Source organism: Pleurodeles waltl, chromosome 1_1, assembly GCF_031143425.1.
Source record: "Pleurodeles waltl isolate 20211129_DDA chromosome 1_1, aPleWal1.hap1.20221129, whole genome shotgun sequence".
Lineage (NCBI taxonomy): Eukaryota > Metazoa > Chordata > Amphibia > Caudata > Salamandridae > Pleurodeles > Pleurodeles waltl.
In genome coordinates, this window is record NC_090436.1 from 180330847 (window position 1) to 180345507 (window position 14661).

At 43.9% G+C, this 14661-nt stretch overlaps 1 protein-coding gene across 3 annotated transcripts in view; it reads left to right on the forward strand.

Annotated features, from left to right (window-relative positions):
- MALT1 (MALT1 paracaspase) overlaps window positions 1-14661 on the forward strand; it is a 316500-nt gene that overhangs the window by 270759 nt on the left and 31080 nt on the right. For all 3 annotated transcript variants that reach the window (XM_069220240.1, XM_069220250.1, XM_069220255.1), the window contains 2 exons: window positions 5650-5807; window positions 8064-8189. In XM_069220240.1, coding sequence (XP_069076341.1) covers window positions 5650-5807; window positions 8064-8189 — 284 coding nt within the window. The remainder of the gene's footprint in view (window positions 1-5649; window positions 5808-8063; window positions 8190-14661) is intronic.

A 14661-nucleotide genomic window follows, 5' to 3' on the forward strand; every position in this document is an offset into this window, starting at 1 on the left:
AGATGCATGACAAGTGTTGCTGATTGGATGAAGAACAACTGCCTGCAGCTGAACACAGACAAGACAGAAGTACTGATCTTTGGCAACAGCGGCAGGAATGACTCCTGGTGGCCATCAGACTTAGGACCCACACCCACTCTCTCCAACCACGCCAGAAACCTCAGAATCATAATTGACAACAAGATCACCATGAAATCACAGATCAACACCATCTCCTTCACCTGCTTCCTCACTTTGCTCATGCTACGCTTGATCTTCAAGTGGCTACCTCTACACAAGATGCACCATGACACAGACCCTCATCACCAGCCAACTACGGCAATGCCCTTTACATAGGAATCACCATGCACCTCCTACAGATATTTCAGACCATACAGAACGCCACAGCCAGACTCATCCTTAACCTTCCCTGATAAACCCACATCACACCCCACCTCAAGCAACTCCACTGGCTCCCAATACAGAAGAGTTGCCAATACAAGCCGGTGACCCACACACACACAAGACTCTACACAACCAAGGACCCATGTACATTAACCAGCTCCTGAACCTCCATCAACCGTTGAGAAGACTAAACTCTGCCTCCCTTTCACTTCCCCATCCCTTCTGCATCTACCGAAGTAGAAGTGGAGGACGCTTCTTCTCACGTTGATAAAAAAAACCTGGAATGGACTCCACACACACCTTTGGACCATCACCTCACTTCTGGAATTCCGAAGTGCCCTCAAGACATGGCTGTTTGAATAAGCCCCCGGGATCTGCAAGTGCCTGGATACCCTATTGGGTGATTAGCTGTGCTTTGTAAATCCTGATTGATTAATTGACATAAAATAGGTTCTGTTTTACACAAACTGGTCAGGATTGTGGTGTCTAAAGATGCAAGCACATGGGTAAATTAGTCAGCATCCTTGCTCATGACCAGTGACTTGTTGTAAGGAAACATCAACTATTTCGATGCTGGTATTCCTATGCAATGACGAGAAGTAAGGAAACCATTGGTACCCTGTTATAAGGGCCTTGAGCTTAGCAACCAAGGGCCTGATTAAGATTTTGGTGGATGAGTTACTCCATCACAAATGTAATTGATATCCCTTTCGCCTTATAACTAGTGCATTATATCCTATGGCACTTGTAATACAGTGGTCTGGGTGTCCGTCACGTTGTGATGGAGTATCTCATATGCCAAATTCTAAATCGGGCCCCAAGTCTTTTCCACCAACTAGATGCCAAAAGATTACCAGTAACCCTAGCTACCTCAGGGCATTCAGTCTTCCGAGTACATTCCCAGATGTCCTATTTCTCCTTTTAGCAAGGTTAGGTTTTTTAAGCCTTGCTGTAGGAGCACTTTTCCACACCATTCGTACTTTTTATGGTGGCAGAAAGAGTTTTTTGCTATTCTACATTTTCTGCCATACTTGGTGTGTGATTTCCCTTTAATTTCTGAATTCTACTGACAGGTTTGGTCACGAGCAACCCAGTTCTCACACAGATACCACAACATATTGATAGAGACCTAGTGAATCAATGCACAAGCAACCCAGAAAAGCTGTAAGTAGGGTGCAAATAGTAAACATGCATCTCACTTCCCTGGAATCACACATCTGTGTTCTTTGACTTTTTGCTATAAGTAAAATATTACACAATTGGTGCAAACTTGCTTAAAATCACTTGAATCAAGATATAAGGGGCTCTTAACCATATTCCTCTATCTGTCTATCAAATGGTGCCAGATTGATTAATTCTGGATTATACCATTGATTGGGCTACTATACTACCAATTACTAAAGGTATAATTTAGGATGAAATCTTCATGGGCTTCCACTGCATGCATGGTTTTCTGCTCCACCTAGAAGGCTGTAAACTCCAAAAAACACAACTAATTTGGTTGTCAAGCAATGCATACCAAGATCGCTGACTCACAGCATAACAGTCAGGCTTGATGCAAAGGAATGTAAGAAGAACAGGACCAGATAAAGAACAAGAAAAGATGAGACCTTCTCCTGCTATTCTCCAATATCTGGAAATCCCTCTCTACCCATATCTTGCAAGCACAAACACCTCTGATCTTCAGACGGAGCTGAAGCCTCTCATTTTAAAACAATACCACAACCATCTACCACTCTATGGATGATGGCCCCAGCTGGAGCCTATTTGTACTCTGAGTTCCTAGTCCCAATACCTCTGCCTCTCAGAGCTACACCATAGTTGGGCACGATGTCTAGCCAAAAGGATTACTCTACCGATAGAGAAAAGACCCAGCAGGCACACCCACCAGGGTCATCAATACTTGCCCCAAAGCCAGGAATCAAATCGAAAGCAGCATAACATTAATGCAGCTTTAGATGGCACCAGGCATCCCCCATGGATCACCCAACAATTGGATCCACAAAGTGGTAAGGGGCAGCATCACATATATTGTACCATCCACATCACTGTTGGCTGGAACAAGCTGATTTGTATGAAGAAGGATGTGATTGCCACTTCAGCAGTCCTTGGAGGTCACACCACCATGTAAAGGTTATACTAGACCTTTTGACTCCCCACCCCTCAAAACCCCCTTCCCAGAGAAGTCAGAACCCATCAAACCTAGACAAGTTGAAGGAGCTATAAGGCAATGTAGGGGCACCTCACTCAAGGGGACATTATTGGTGCTGTTTGAGAGATTGCAAGGATTTCCACTGGAAACCTGCTCTGGTTATCAGTGTATCTGGGTGCAACATGGATTCCCCTGCACTGCAGGGTATTGCTGTAGGTACAGAGTTGCTGGTAATATGCAGGTTCTCTGTCTGATGTCCAGCTGGTGGAGGAGCTCAAGAAAACAAGGCCGGCTATACCACCCCCATATTGTGAGCACAATCTAAGGAAGCTAATCCAATTGAAACTGCAGACCCATGAAACTACTAGCTAAATGGTTTGTTTGCTTAATGTTGACGTTTCAAAGAAAACCATTTGATCCCTGTTGGTAGAGAGGTACTTTAAACAAAGGTGGACAATAGCAATTGTAAACTCTTCTGCTTCTCTAAAGAGGAAACGTTAAGTTCAAGATAAAAATCCCCAAGGTAAAGAAAGGAGGAAGAGGCATTCTGGTGGGAAAATAGTTGTAGAGAAGAGTGGAGCGATCTGTTTCTCATATCCTTGGGAAACAGAAATGGCTCACTAAACACAATAAAATGTGATTTATTTTGAAATACTGGTCCTAGTACCAGAGAACACTTTGCTCTGCCCCTTGAAGCCTAGTGGTCAACTACTAGGGCATTATGCTTGCTTTAACTGGCTAGCAAAACTCAGGTCAACATTGTATGAATATTATTGTGAGCTGTTCCTATGCCATAAATGGCATCATTATGGAATTGTTTTAATGAAATATGGAAAAAAGATAAAGGCATAATGTTAGGAAAACCAAACGAAGCTGGTTTTAGTATGTATGATTATATTCCAAATAAGAATTCAAATATTGCACTGGTTGTCTTTCCTGGCAGCGTCGGACTGAGACAAAATATAGGCCCAGGCACCAACATAGAAGCGGTTCCCCAACTGGCGAACCAGACAGCTAAGTTGAGAGCAGGCCAGTTTTTAATTTGTAAATACACATTGTATGGGTATTTGCAAGGTATGAGAGACTGAATGCATTATGTTTGCTGTAGGCAATGTTTGTAGTAATATCAGGAAAATCAAGAGTAAAAACCACCCCACTTGGTCATGAAACAGGCCCGCAATCGATTACAAGCACTGGTATAGCCAATAGGTCTTTGCAACCAGCAAAAAAATGGAATGGTAAATGTTACAGTTTTAAACCATTTTTTTGCTGGTTGCTGGTGGTGGGGTGGGGGAGCAGGAAGGCATGAAAAGGACAATAACATGTGGGGAAAATGGTCAACAAACAGAACATCTGTGCTATGCATCACTGCCAAACTTCCAAGTGGTGCCAGCGCACTGAAGCACAGACAAGGGATCACGACCACCAGTTATTGCCGTTCAGATATTGATGAATTGAATGGGTGAAATTACTAAAACTCCAGTATGTTGCAGGTCGGGCTGAGATGAAGCATCAGCACAGGGGTGAATGCCTCCTTTATAGTGGAGCGGTGAACCACCGTGGTCTGCTCAGCTTTCCTTAAAGGAGACAGACCAATTCTTTTTCAAACCTCTGAAAATGAGGACAGGGAGAGTAATATACAACAAAGAGATCAGGGGAAGGGGATGCTTCAAGTTTAGTGTTCATCTACTGTATTTTATTACCATGGGCATGGACATCAATGCGGGTTCACCAGTTTCCACTGCTTTTCTCCTTTGCCTGCTGCATACACATGTGTACTTATCTACCGACTGGAGCTGCCTTTCTTGGGGCAGTGTGGTGCTCCACTGCTGCATTCTACTGTGTGCGCAAAGCAGTAAATCAGCAGGCTTTGTTGAAACAGCAAGCTCTTGCTAATTCCTTAAGGCACATATCTATATTTAATACTTCATAACTGCTGCCAGCCAAAAAGCAATGGAAAAGGGTATTGCATAAACCGACACATTTCAAATGCTTTTTTATTCTGCATTAACTGATACATTGTTAGTTGAGCGTGCATTTTGTCTGGGGCAAAATGAATGAATCTAGTATCAATATAGTTAACCAGGGGAGTCCGGGAGAGTAGGAGTTCGTGAAATGGGCACTACGCTGAGACAGGGAGATGCTCGATCAAATTATAAAAAAGTTCCTGAACAGAAAGTAAAGTAGAAAAAAGCAGAAGCCTACAAGTCCTAGGGTGATACTCCAGGGGAGTGAAAGACTTACAAAAAGGAGGGGCCAGGAAGACAAATTACCCACTGGCAAGCAAAGAATTTTAAAAGACAACTAATTAGACAAATGAAAAGCAGTGGGAGGAGTTCAAGCCCACAAAGTACATACAATAGATCATCCTGACAGCCCAAGCGCTGTTTAGGCTCGACCTAAAAAAACAACTCACACATTTATCAGTCAGACCAACTCGTATGGTGCTGCCAGATTACTTTAGAGGCCAGTCCGACCCTGTTTCCAGGTCCCATAAGCTACAGAAGTAATCTTGGGTATAAGTGTCTTGTGTCAAAGTTGTGAAAATACACAAACATCTTATATACCTAGCTTCTTACTTGCTAATTCCTGAGCCTGTTGGTACTCTGATTTAGCATATTAATGGTAGCTGGAGCTTTCCCGTTCTGGTTTTCCTTATGCGCCTAGCCTTTGCTTCAAATGCTCACAGGTTCTCTGTGAGTAAAAATTGATCAAAAATCTATTTGTAAACTAAGATTGTGTTTCAGTTGGGTGAAGCAGATACATATTTGTAAAGAATAATGTTTTATCAGTGAGGCAGTGATGTGCCCTTTGCCATTTCATATGTGTAGGTAAATTATTTGTATCTTTGAAAATTCAAATTGTTAAATCATGCCTGCAGTATCGCAGTAGTGCATTGCTTTTGTGATGGTACTGTGTGCACAGGTTCTATCGAATTGCGATTTCTAGCAGCATAATGCTAATATGAATGATTTGTTACTTGATGATTATCAACCAGTTTCCAAATGCTAATATTGCAGTATGGTCTTTACTAACTTCTTAAGGAGAAACCGTGAATAACCCTGTAGATATGTTTGTACTCCTAAATGTGTTTCACAAATTCTTATTTTTAGAGCTTCCTGAGAGCATGTCATTTGAATTTGACTGTGGAGTTCAGATCCAGCTAGGATTTGCAGCAGAATTTTCTAATGTTATGATAATATACACAAGAATAGTGCAGAAGCCTCCAGAAATAGAACTTTGTGAGGCGTACGTCACTGACTTCCCACTTGTAAGTTGTATTTTACTTTTAATAAGTTATATTCTCTTTATTGAGAACATTGTTTGGACCTTAGCCATTCATAGGATATATATAACGCATGTTTTATATAATGCAGTGCTGAAACTGACTGTGCAGATAAGTGTGAAATCGTTAGTATATTAGAATTAAAATGATAGAAGGTGTTTGACTTGTTCATGAGTAGCACCTCAATTGAGGCTCAGATTTGTTGCCTTTGTTCTTGGCCCAAGCTCTTTGCTTTCTACTTTTAAGAATAATTTACTGGGCCTACTCTCTGGGATAGGGAGTTGTTCAGAGAGAGTTGTCACATGCATTCCATGAGATCTCAGTATAATGACTTTCACTGTGCTCAGAGGACGAATAGGGGCATGATATTCAGCATAACAGCTAGAACATGGCATTAGTAAAACATGGAGACCTTGCCTTCTGATGAGATCATCATAATCATGATCTAGGAAATGTTTTTCTTGTACTAGATAGCTCTTGACATCTTTAAAACTGGCATGAAATAAGGTTAGGTGCTGCCTTATCCACCACTTCATTTAGAAGTTGAGAGTAATATGTGCATGAAAGACTGGTTAGTATAGTTACTTTATAGATGTAATTGGTGATATCGCACATTGCTGTAAGTTGCATTGTACAATTGAAAACATGTTTCATGTTAGAAATAGTGTTTCGGAGGGTTGGAGTTAAGGTTGAATGATGACATCAGGTTTAAAGCTAAAGTATTGTAGCCAGTTTTACAACCCCACCTCCCTTAAAAAGATTTGAAATCTCATAAATATTACCTGGTGAGACAAAATTAATTCATAGTTGCCAAAACCATTGTCCTAAGCATGTAGTTAATAACGTAAGAAAAAAATGAATCAAATCAAGTGAAAGTCTCTTGTAAGAAAGGGAGAGCCTTACTTGCTTTCTTCTTGCAGTCAAGAATGTTCAACAGACTCGGAACTCCTTTAAACAAAAGTATGCGTTGCCTTCCATAGTCCATGATGATAATTAATTTGATGGCACTTTTCAAGGGAAAAATTCAAAGTCTCCAATCATTCAATACCTAGATAAAATGTGCAATAACTTTTTATTCTTTGAGATACAGGTTATATATTCACTTAAATCTGTCTTTCAGACAAATTACCACAAATGTGCTTTTAGCAAAACTAAACATGAACCTCACTTAATCAAGCCTGCCTACTGAGTTTGTTGCATGAAGGTGGTCTTGGAAACTTAGAGGTCCTCCGTTGTTCCTTCTTTTGAGACTTGCCCAATTATGTGGGACAGCTTTGAACAATTCTTGAGTCAAATTGCCATTCCAACAGGATGTCATATTTGTCCCTATTTTCCCACTGGCAATACTCAACATTAAAGAGCCACACACAAGCCCACCTGTTAACCCATTGTGAGAATTAGAGAAAACTACAGTACAAAAGCACCTCCATATGATTTGGGTTATTGGCCCCTACACTTGAACAATTTACATGTTCTACTTTGTGATTGGCTTTCTAATGATAATCCCCCTGAGAAATAAGACCTTCATAACATAATAGTCATGTGGAAACAAAAACACTCTCTAAAGTTCAGAAGCAGAACTTTTTCTGGGCACAGTGTAGTCTGCAATGAAAATATTCCCAATTAAGAATCATTAGACATCCACTGCAGCAGTCACAGCTGGTCCTAGATCTGTAATTCTTGATGATAGGTGCTCTTGTTCTGGCATATGTGAGGACTGTGGCGTCAAACAGCCCTGCAATATCCTTCTTGTATGTCATGAAGGAAAGGCAATCCTAGGTGTCAGATTCTACCATCAGACACTAACATCTTTTAACAAAGTAATCTTGACATAAAGTTTGCTATGCCTAAAACTTTTAGTGAGAATACCTTGCATGCTTACCAGCAACAGCTCCTCTCAATGTTTTTGTTGTACCTTTGAGTGTTCTTTGATTTTTATATTGTATTTTATTATGACAATGTATTTCTCCATATCCACATCGATAGACATCATGATTTGCTCACAATGCATGCGTAATATGAAGAGCACAGATATCTAGCAGTGCGAATCCTGCACCATCTACACCAAAAGTGTGGATTTGAGTAGGTTATAACAATTCTGCATCTTTATGGAGTGCAATATATTACAACAATGTGGGATACACCAAACTTCAACAGGTCAGAATCTCTGATTCAGCATGACAGTTTTTAGATTTTGCTTCTGTTACTGGCTTGTATATTTGTATATGTTTGTGTTACCAGGACCTTGATGTGGATCCGAAATTGACCAATAAAGGCACTCCTGAGGAAACTGGCAGCTACTTGGTATCAAAGGACCTCCCTAAGCACTGTTTGTACACGCGGCTAAGTTCATTGCAGAAACTAAAGGTTACGTATCTTTGCTGCCTTATTTACTCAGTTCTATACTTGTATTTCTTTGGGTATTACATAATCACGTTTAAGATGACGAGGAAAAGTGGTGAATCATTTTACTATGTTTAGATGAACTTGACAACTATGAATGGATCATGTTGTATTTGGTCACAACTACCTGCTGATTGTTCTTGCTAATTTCAAAATGTGTAAACTATGCTGTTTTTAGATATAATGTGCTTTTATTGACACTCATGATTTAGTTGGTGAGCAGTATCAAACGTCAGGTTGATAATAAATTGTACAGTTGGAATTCTGTATTTTTTATGTATGTATTCTGCATTATTTTGCTCTGCCCAGTGGCCTAACAGTGACACTGTCTTCTTTAGAGTGTATTAAATACTGTCATTTGCTTACTGTGAGAAACTGGGTTACTTTTGGAGGGGGTGAGACCGATTCAAGCAGCAACCACAATCCCTGTCAGGTTGAGGCACAAGCAAACCCCAAACTAACCTGTGTTCAACCCTCCGATAGCTTGGCACAGAGCAGCCAAGCTTAACTTAGAGGCAATGCTTTGAAGTATTTATGCAGCACTTCAAACAGTAATAAGGTGAAAACACCACACAAGAAAAGTCCCAGACCAATTTAAAAAAATTGAATATATAATACAAAACTAAAACTTTAAAAATCCAATTGGTAAAATCGTAGATATTCAATTTGAAAGATTTTAGTGAAAATAGCACAAAAAATCCCAAGGATCCACTCACAGCAATCTAGTTGTCACAAGTTCAGACCGACCCCTATGGCGCACAGGTCAGATACAGGGACGAGGTTAATCCCACTAAAAAGTTACCTTCTCACTCCATCGCAGAGTCTGGAGGGGACCCCAAGAGGCATAGAATCAACATAGCGGCAACAGTAAGCCTGGCAGGCCTGTCATCGTGGATGGTCAGCACTGTAGCATGAAGATCCTGTTGTCATCCCAGGCAGGCAGGCTGGGGCTTTGTGGTGGGGGTCCCAGGGAGCAGGCAATGCTTTAGCACAAAGAGTCATGGATCTTCGCATTGTGGTCTGTGCAAGCGGAAAGATTTCAGTGCCAACTGGTCTGCTGGTAGTCATGAGGAACCCAAAATTGTCAATTCTGTCTCTCTTAGGCTACACAAAGGGTCTAGGGCCTCAGGGCCAGCACTTGGGGGTCGGTGGCTGGCTCCAGCTGGATCTGGATGCTGGTTTTGGTGGTTGAAAGCCTGTTATGTCCTTGTGGCTCTTAACAGGAGACCAGCAAACTAATCCTTGGAGTCATTCTGGGAGTCCTGGATTCTGGGGCACGTCAAAATCCCTCTGACTCAGGTAGGAAGGCAATAGGGCCTCAATGCAGCAAGGTAGCAGTCCAGGGCGCCCATAGAGACATGGGGATTTGCGCAACTGCTGGACTGTAACATGCACCTCCCACCCCAAGTGGCACTTTGGAACTCTGCACAGCAGGCTGTGGGGTCTGTTTTTTGCCCCACACTCCCAGTCTTGATACAGACCTGTCCTGTACAGTACCCCCTTCATTCGAACCGGGGGGGCAGTTAACCCATACTTTGTGGCGAAGTCTCCATTCTACTCCATCCAGCCAGGTAGGGCCTAAATTATACAGGCCCAGAACAGGGGTGCTACAGGATGCGAGTGCACTTTGTTGTTGCCTTCTGTGTGGTTATCCCAATATTTCTATCATGGGACTGGGAGTTGCTGGGGCCACCATACCCCCTATGTAATACCAGCCTTACTCCCACTGGGTGAAGCCTGCTTCTTGACTGCTGAGCCCTCACCTTGTTCATACTGATCCCTCACATTGCCTGGTACACATCCTATTTGCGCAGTATGTGTCACGTAGAACCTGTTTCATGTAGGAGCAATAATCTTGTCTGTCTTTCTTCTAAGCACACTGAGCAGAAAAGACTGGGTGCTTCATTTCTTTGTCGATCCCATACAACTGACTTCTTGGGGATCTGGGGACTCCACCCCTGACCTACACTCCGTAGCACAATGATCGCCCTCATGGTATGTACCAAACATCATAAGTGCCAGCCCGTGGTGCCTGGCACCTCCTGCAATGTAACTGATGGGGATTCACAATGCCCTGCCAAAGGATCGCTTTAGAGTGCATTAGCTGCACACTTAAACAGATTTGATGAAATCCTAGGGCCCGTGTTAGACATCAAATCCCAGCTGGAGCCGAAAATTGATGCTCTCTGGATAGACATGGGTCTACTACGAGAAGACCACAAGACATTGAAAGATGGAGTTGAAAACGTGGAATCCAGATTGGCCTCCATCAGACTGATAGTCTCTGACACTCCTGCTCAAAGCCCTACAGGAAGAAGTGGACTATCTCTGAAGATGTGCCGAGGACCAGAAGGGCAGATCATGGTTCAAGAATGTTAGAATAGTGGGCCTCCCGGAGGGAAGCGAGGGCCCCAGCATGGAATTTTACCTTGAGAAGTGATTCACAAAGATGATCCTGTAGGACAAACACTCTACCTTTTCTCCATGGATCATGCCCACCAGTCGTCGCTCAACTTTTCAGGTATAGAGACAGAGATCACATCCTACAGGTCCTCGGGCGAGGGGCCCAGGAATGGTGGAAAAAGCTCAAGCAAGCATTTACCCTAACTCCATCATGGAAGTGCAGCAAGGAGGTCTTCCTTCCTCGAAGTGAAGCAGTACCTTTGGGGACATGGCATCAAATATGCCTTACAATTTCCTACCATACTTAGGATTATGCAAGATGATAGTACCATCTTCTATACGACACCTGATGCGGCATGGGCATGGCTAGATAGGGGCATCCCCAACTCGCTTCAGTCAGCATCAGGCACTTCCTATGAATGAAAGGTGCATAAACAATGAGGCCAAGGAAAGAGCACTGGCAGTTGTGAAGGTGGAACATAGGGTGTCTACTCCCTCCCCTCCTGGATCAGAGGCAGGCAGTCCCGGCATGGAGACACCGGACATCCCATAGACTGATATTTTACTTGATGGGAGGGAGCCTGCAGGTCATCCCACAGATGGCGGAAGAGGTGATTTGATCACATGGGTCCCTTATACTTGCCTTTCTGCTTTGACTTCAGCCGTGGTCACAAGGTATGGCAGGAGCAGGGACCGGGCTACTATCGATGTGGCCAGGGGCTGTGAGAGCACCTTCTCTCTGTGCTACTACTACCCTGTTGATACTATCCCCCCAACATAGTGTCACAGTCTTCACTGTCCAAACGTTTTGCATAGTTGCATTTCAGTGCTGCTGGCCGGTCATTCGTTGGTGCATTGGCCTGGATGGGGTGTTCTGCGTTGAGCGTGAACTCACTATTTGAGTTATTCCGATTTCTTTTCTTGTTTGTTTACTTAACATATTGTAGGAATGGTGTGTGGGCAATTGGGTGGGGTTGGAAAAGCTGGGGCAGGTGGCAGTTCACGTTGTTCTGTTGTTTACATGACACTACCTCACACAAGAATGGGGACACCATATATGCAATTGAACTGGAATGTGCAGGGGTTGGCCAGGCACCAGTACCTGCGTAGACACCAGGTCCACATCACGCTCCTTCAAGAGACCCATTTGACAGCTCCAGATCTAGAAGCCATGCGTAGGTACTGGTGCGGCACACTGGTTGGGACCACATACTCCCACTATGCTAGGGGCACTCTGATTTGGGTGGCACTGGGTATACCGTTGGAGGTAGTGCACACCAGAGTAGATCAGGAAGGTCACTGCAGTCCTGAAGGGGAATCTAGACTGTCTCCTCATAACCATTGTTTCCGTATATGCCCCCAACCTTAACCAGGCACTTCATGTCCAATCTCTTACCCCAGCATTGATCCAAAATGCATTGGCACCCTGCAACTGGGGGTGGGGTTTAATTGTGGCTGTGATGGTTCCTGCCCGCCGGTGCTGGGGACACAATCAGTGGCACTTACACAACACCTCAAGCCCTGGGCCTCCCATACTCATATGGCTTAGCCTTAGCCCTCTACTTTGTGAGTACTCATTCTACTCTGAACGGCACGATCTCCATACGAGGATCGATCTTGTTTAATGCAACTCAGTAGCCCTCACAAATGTTACTCGAGCTGAAAACTTAGGTCCACAACATCAGACCACTGCCCCGTTACTGCTTCATTTGACTTGGGGCAATGGACACCCCTGTATACCTACTGGCACCTTCCTACAGATGATTTGTATGACAAGCCCTTTCTCGATACTCTATCTAACCTAATCGCCCATCCTCCCTGGCACAGGTCAGATTCTCACACATGATGAATGCATTGGAATGATTGGGTAAACTTGATTTCCAAGAATATCAGGCCAGGAAACAAATGGAGGGGAACAAGGCAGTGTGACCCTTAGCCTGCCTGCTGTGCTCAGACCACCCCAGGGTACCCATGACTGCCACCCGAGATGAGACAGGTTCAATACTCAAGAGGCTGTCAACACAGCTTTCTGCACTTATTATGTCATACTCTACACAGCCCTGCCTCCCATCAATGAGACCCAGATCTCCATGTTTCTAGACACACTACACTTATCGCCAATTCATACATCACAGCGGCAACTCTCAAAGCCCTCTTTTCAGTAGCAGAGATTATAGAAGCCATTGAACAAATGGCTTGTGGCAAAACCCCAGGAGTGGGCGGTTGGCTGGTGGAGTTTTACGCTGCCTTTCAGTCCAAACTTGCCCCAAACCTTTGATGGTCTATGGATCTGCCCTCACTGCAGGTGTGTTCCCAACCTCCTGCTCGGAGGCAGTGCTGATATTACTGCCAAAGACAGACAAAGATGCCCTGCTCATACCGATCCCTCTCATTATTGAATATGGACTACAAAATCCTAGGAAAGATATTAGCTAATCATCTGGTCCCTACAGCTCAATCCATAGTACACCCAGATCAAAGGGGGCGTATACCAGGTAGAAATACGTACCTAAACCTGCGTCACATATTCATGCTGATGGATTGGGCGCAGTCAACAGGCGTCTGCCCCTGGGTGCTTCGCTGGACATAGAGAAAGTGTTTGACACTGTGGTTTGGGAATACCTGAGGGAAGTGCTTTGTAGACTTCGTATTCGACCCACGTTCCTTAAATGGATTGCCCTGCCTTACAATTACAATGCACTTCTGGACCGGGTGAAAACTGGGCGTACTATCTCTGATACATTCACTATAGGTCACCGCACCCAACAGGACTGTCCCTTAGCCCCGATAATTTTTGCTCTAGCGATGGAACACCTCGTCTGTGCACTCAGGGCAAGCGCCTCTGAATACGGCATCTGTGCTGGGGGTAGCGGGCACATTATTTCATTGCACACCAATGATGCCTTAGTTTACTTGTGAAACAAATGCCACAATACTTCCCTGCGTTATGACATTACTGAAGCATTTTGGCATGGCCTCCGGCGTGAAGGTGCACTGGGACAAATCACAGCTGTTCCTACTGACGACTCTTACGGTGCCCAAACAGAGAAAGCTTCCATGTGCCCGGCTCACCTGGTTATACAACTCTATTAAGTACTTAGGAGTCAGTATATAACATTTAGACAACGACCTGATAAAGGCAAGGCCCTTACAAGTGCAAGGTTCTCGCTACCGTTCTGGCTGTCGTTGCCACTTTCGCCAACAGACAGGGTGGCTATTTCTAAAATGTTAATCCTCCCTAGATTTTTGTTACTTTTATCTGTCCTTCTGCTGCCAAGATGTTCGCAGACATGCAATCACTCCTAACAGCATTGATTTTGGAGCAAGGACAGACATCGAGTGGCACTTACCAGATCATACACCCCCTTGGTTCGGGGCAGCTTGGTTGCCCCAGACTAAGAACACTATTACGCGGCAGCCCAATTACAATGGTTAATACGTTGGCTTGCAGAAATAAACAAATTAGAACTTGGGCATTAGTTCGAGTGTACACCTCAGCTCTTGGTATTACATTCGCTGCTGGGGTCAGATGAAGTGCTACCAGGTAGAGAAGGTAACATATTATGCACATAACTAAGACATGCTGGGCTACCTCTGTAACTAAAAAGCATACTTGTCTGAAATATAAGTGCCTGAATTGTCCTTGTGGGCACTACCGGGATGTCACATACTACAAATGAGACTGGATGCAGCTGCTTGACTCGAAGCTGGCCTGTTGGATTGGGGTGACTTGTTCACAGATAAGACCCTTATCACATTTGAAACCCTGCCGGATAATTATGGTATGCCGAAGGGCTCATTCCTCATCTACGTCACTCTTCTACATGTGACATGGTGGAAATCGCACGACAAACCTGAAATCTCCCTTCTCCTACAAACCTAATCGATGCATGATGGTGCCTTCAAAGCTGTTACCCATTTCTATAACTCTATAGGCATGGTTAACAAAGCGCCCCTTCTTTCTCTAGGAGCTTATTTGGACACCGCTCTCAATGTCACACTGACAGACAAGCAATGGACTCAGTGCCTGGAA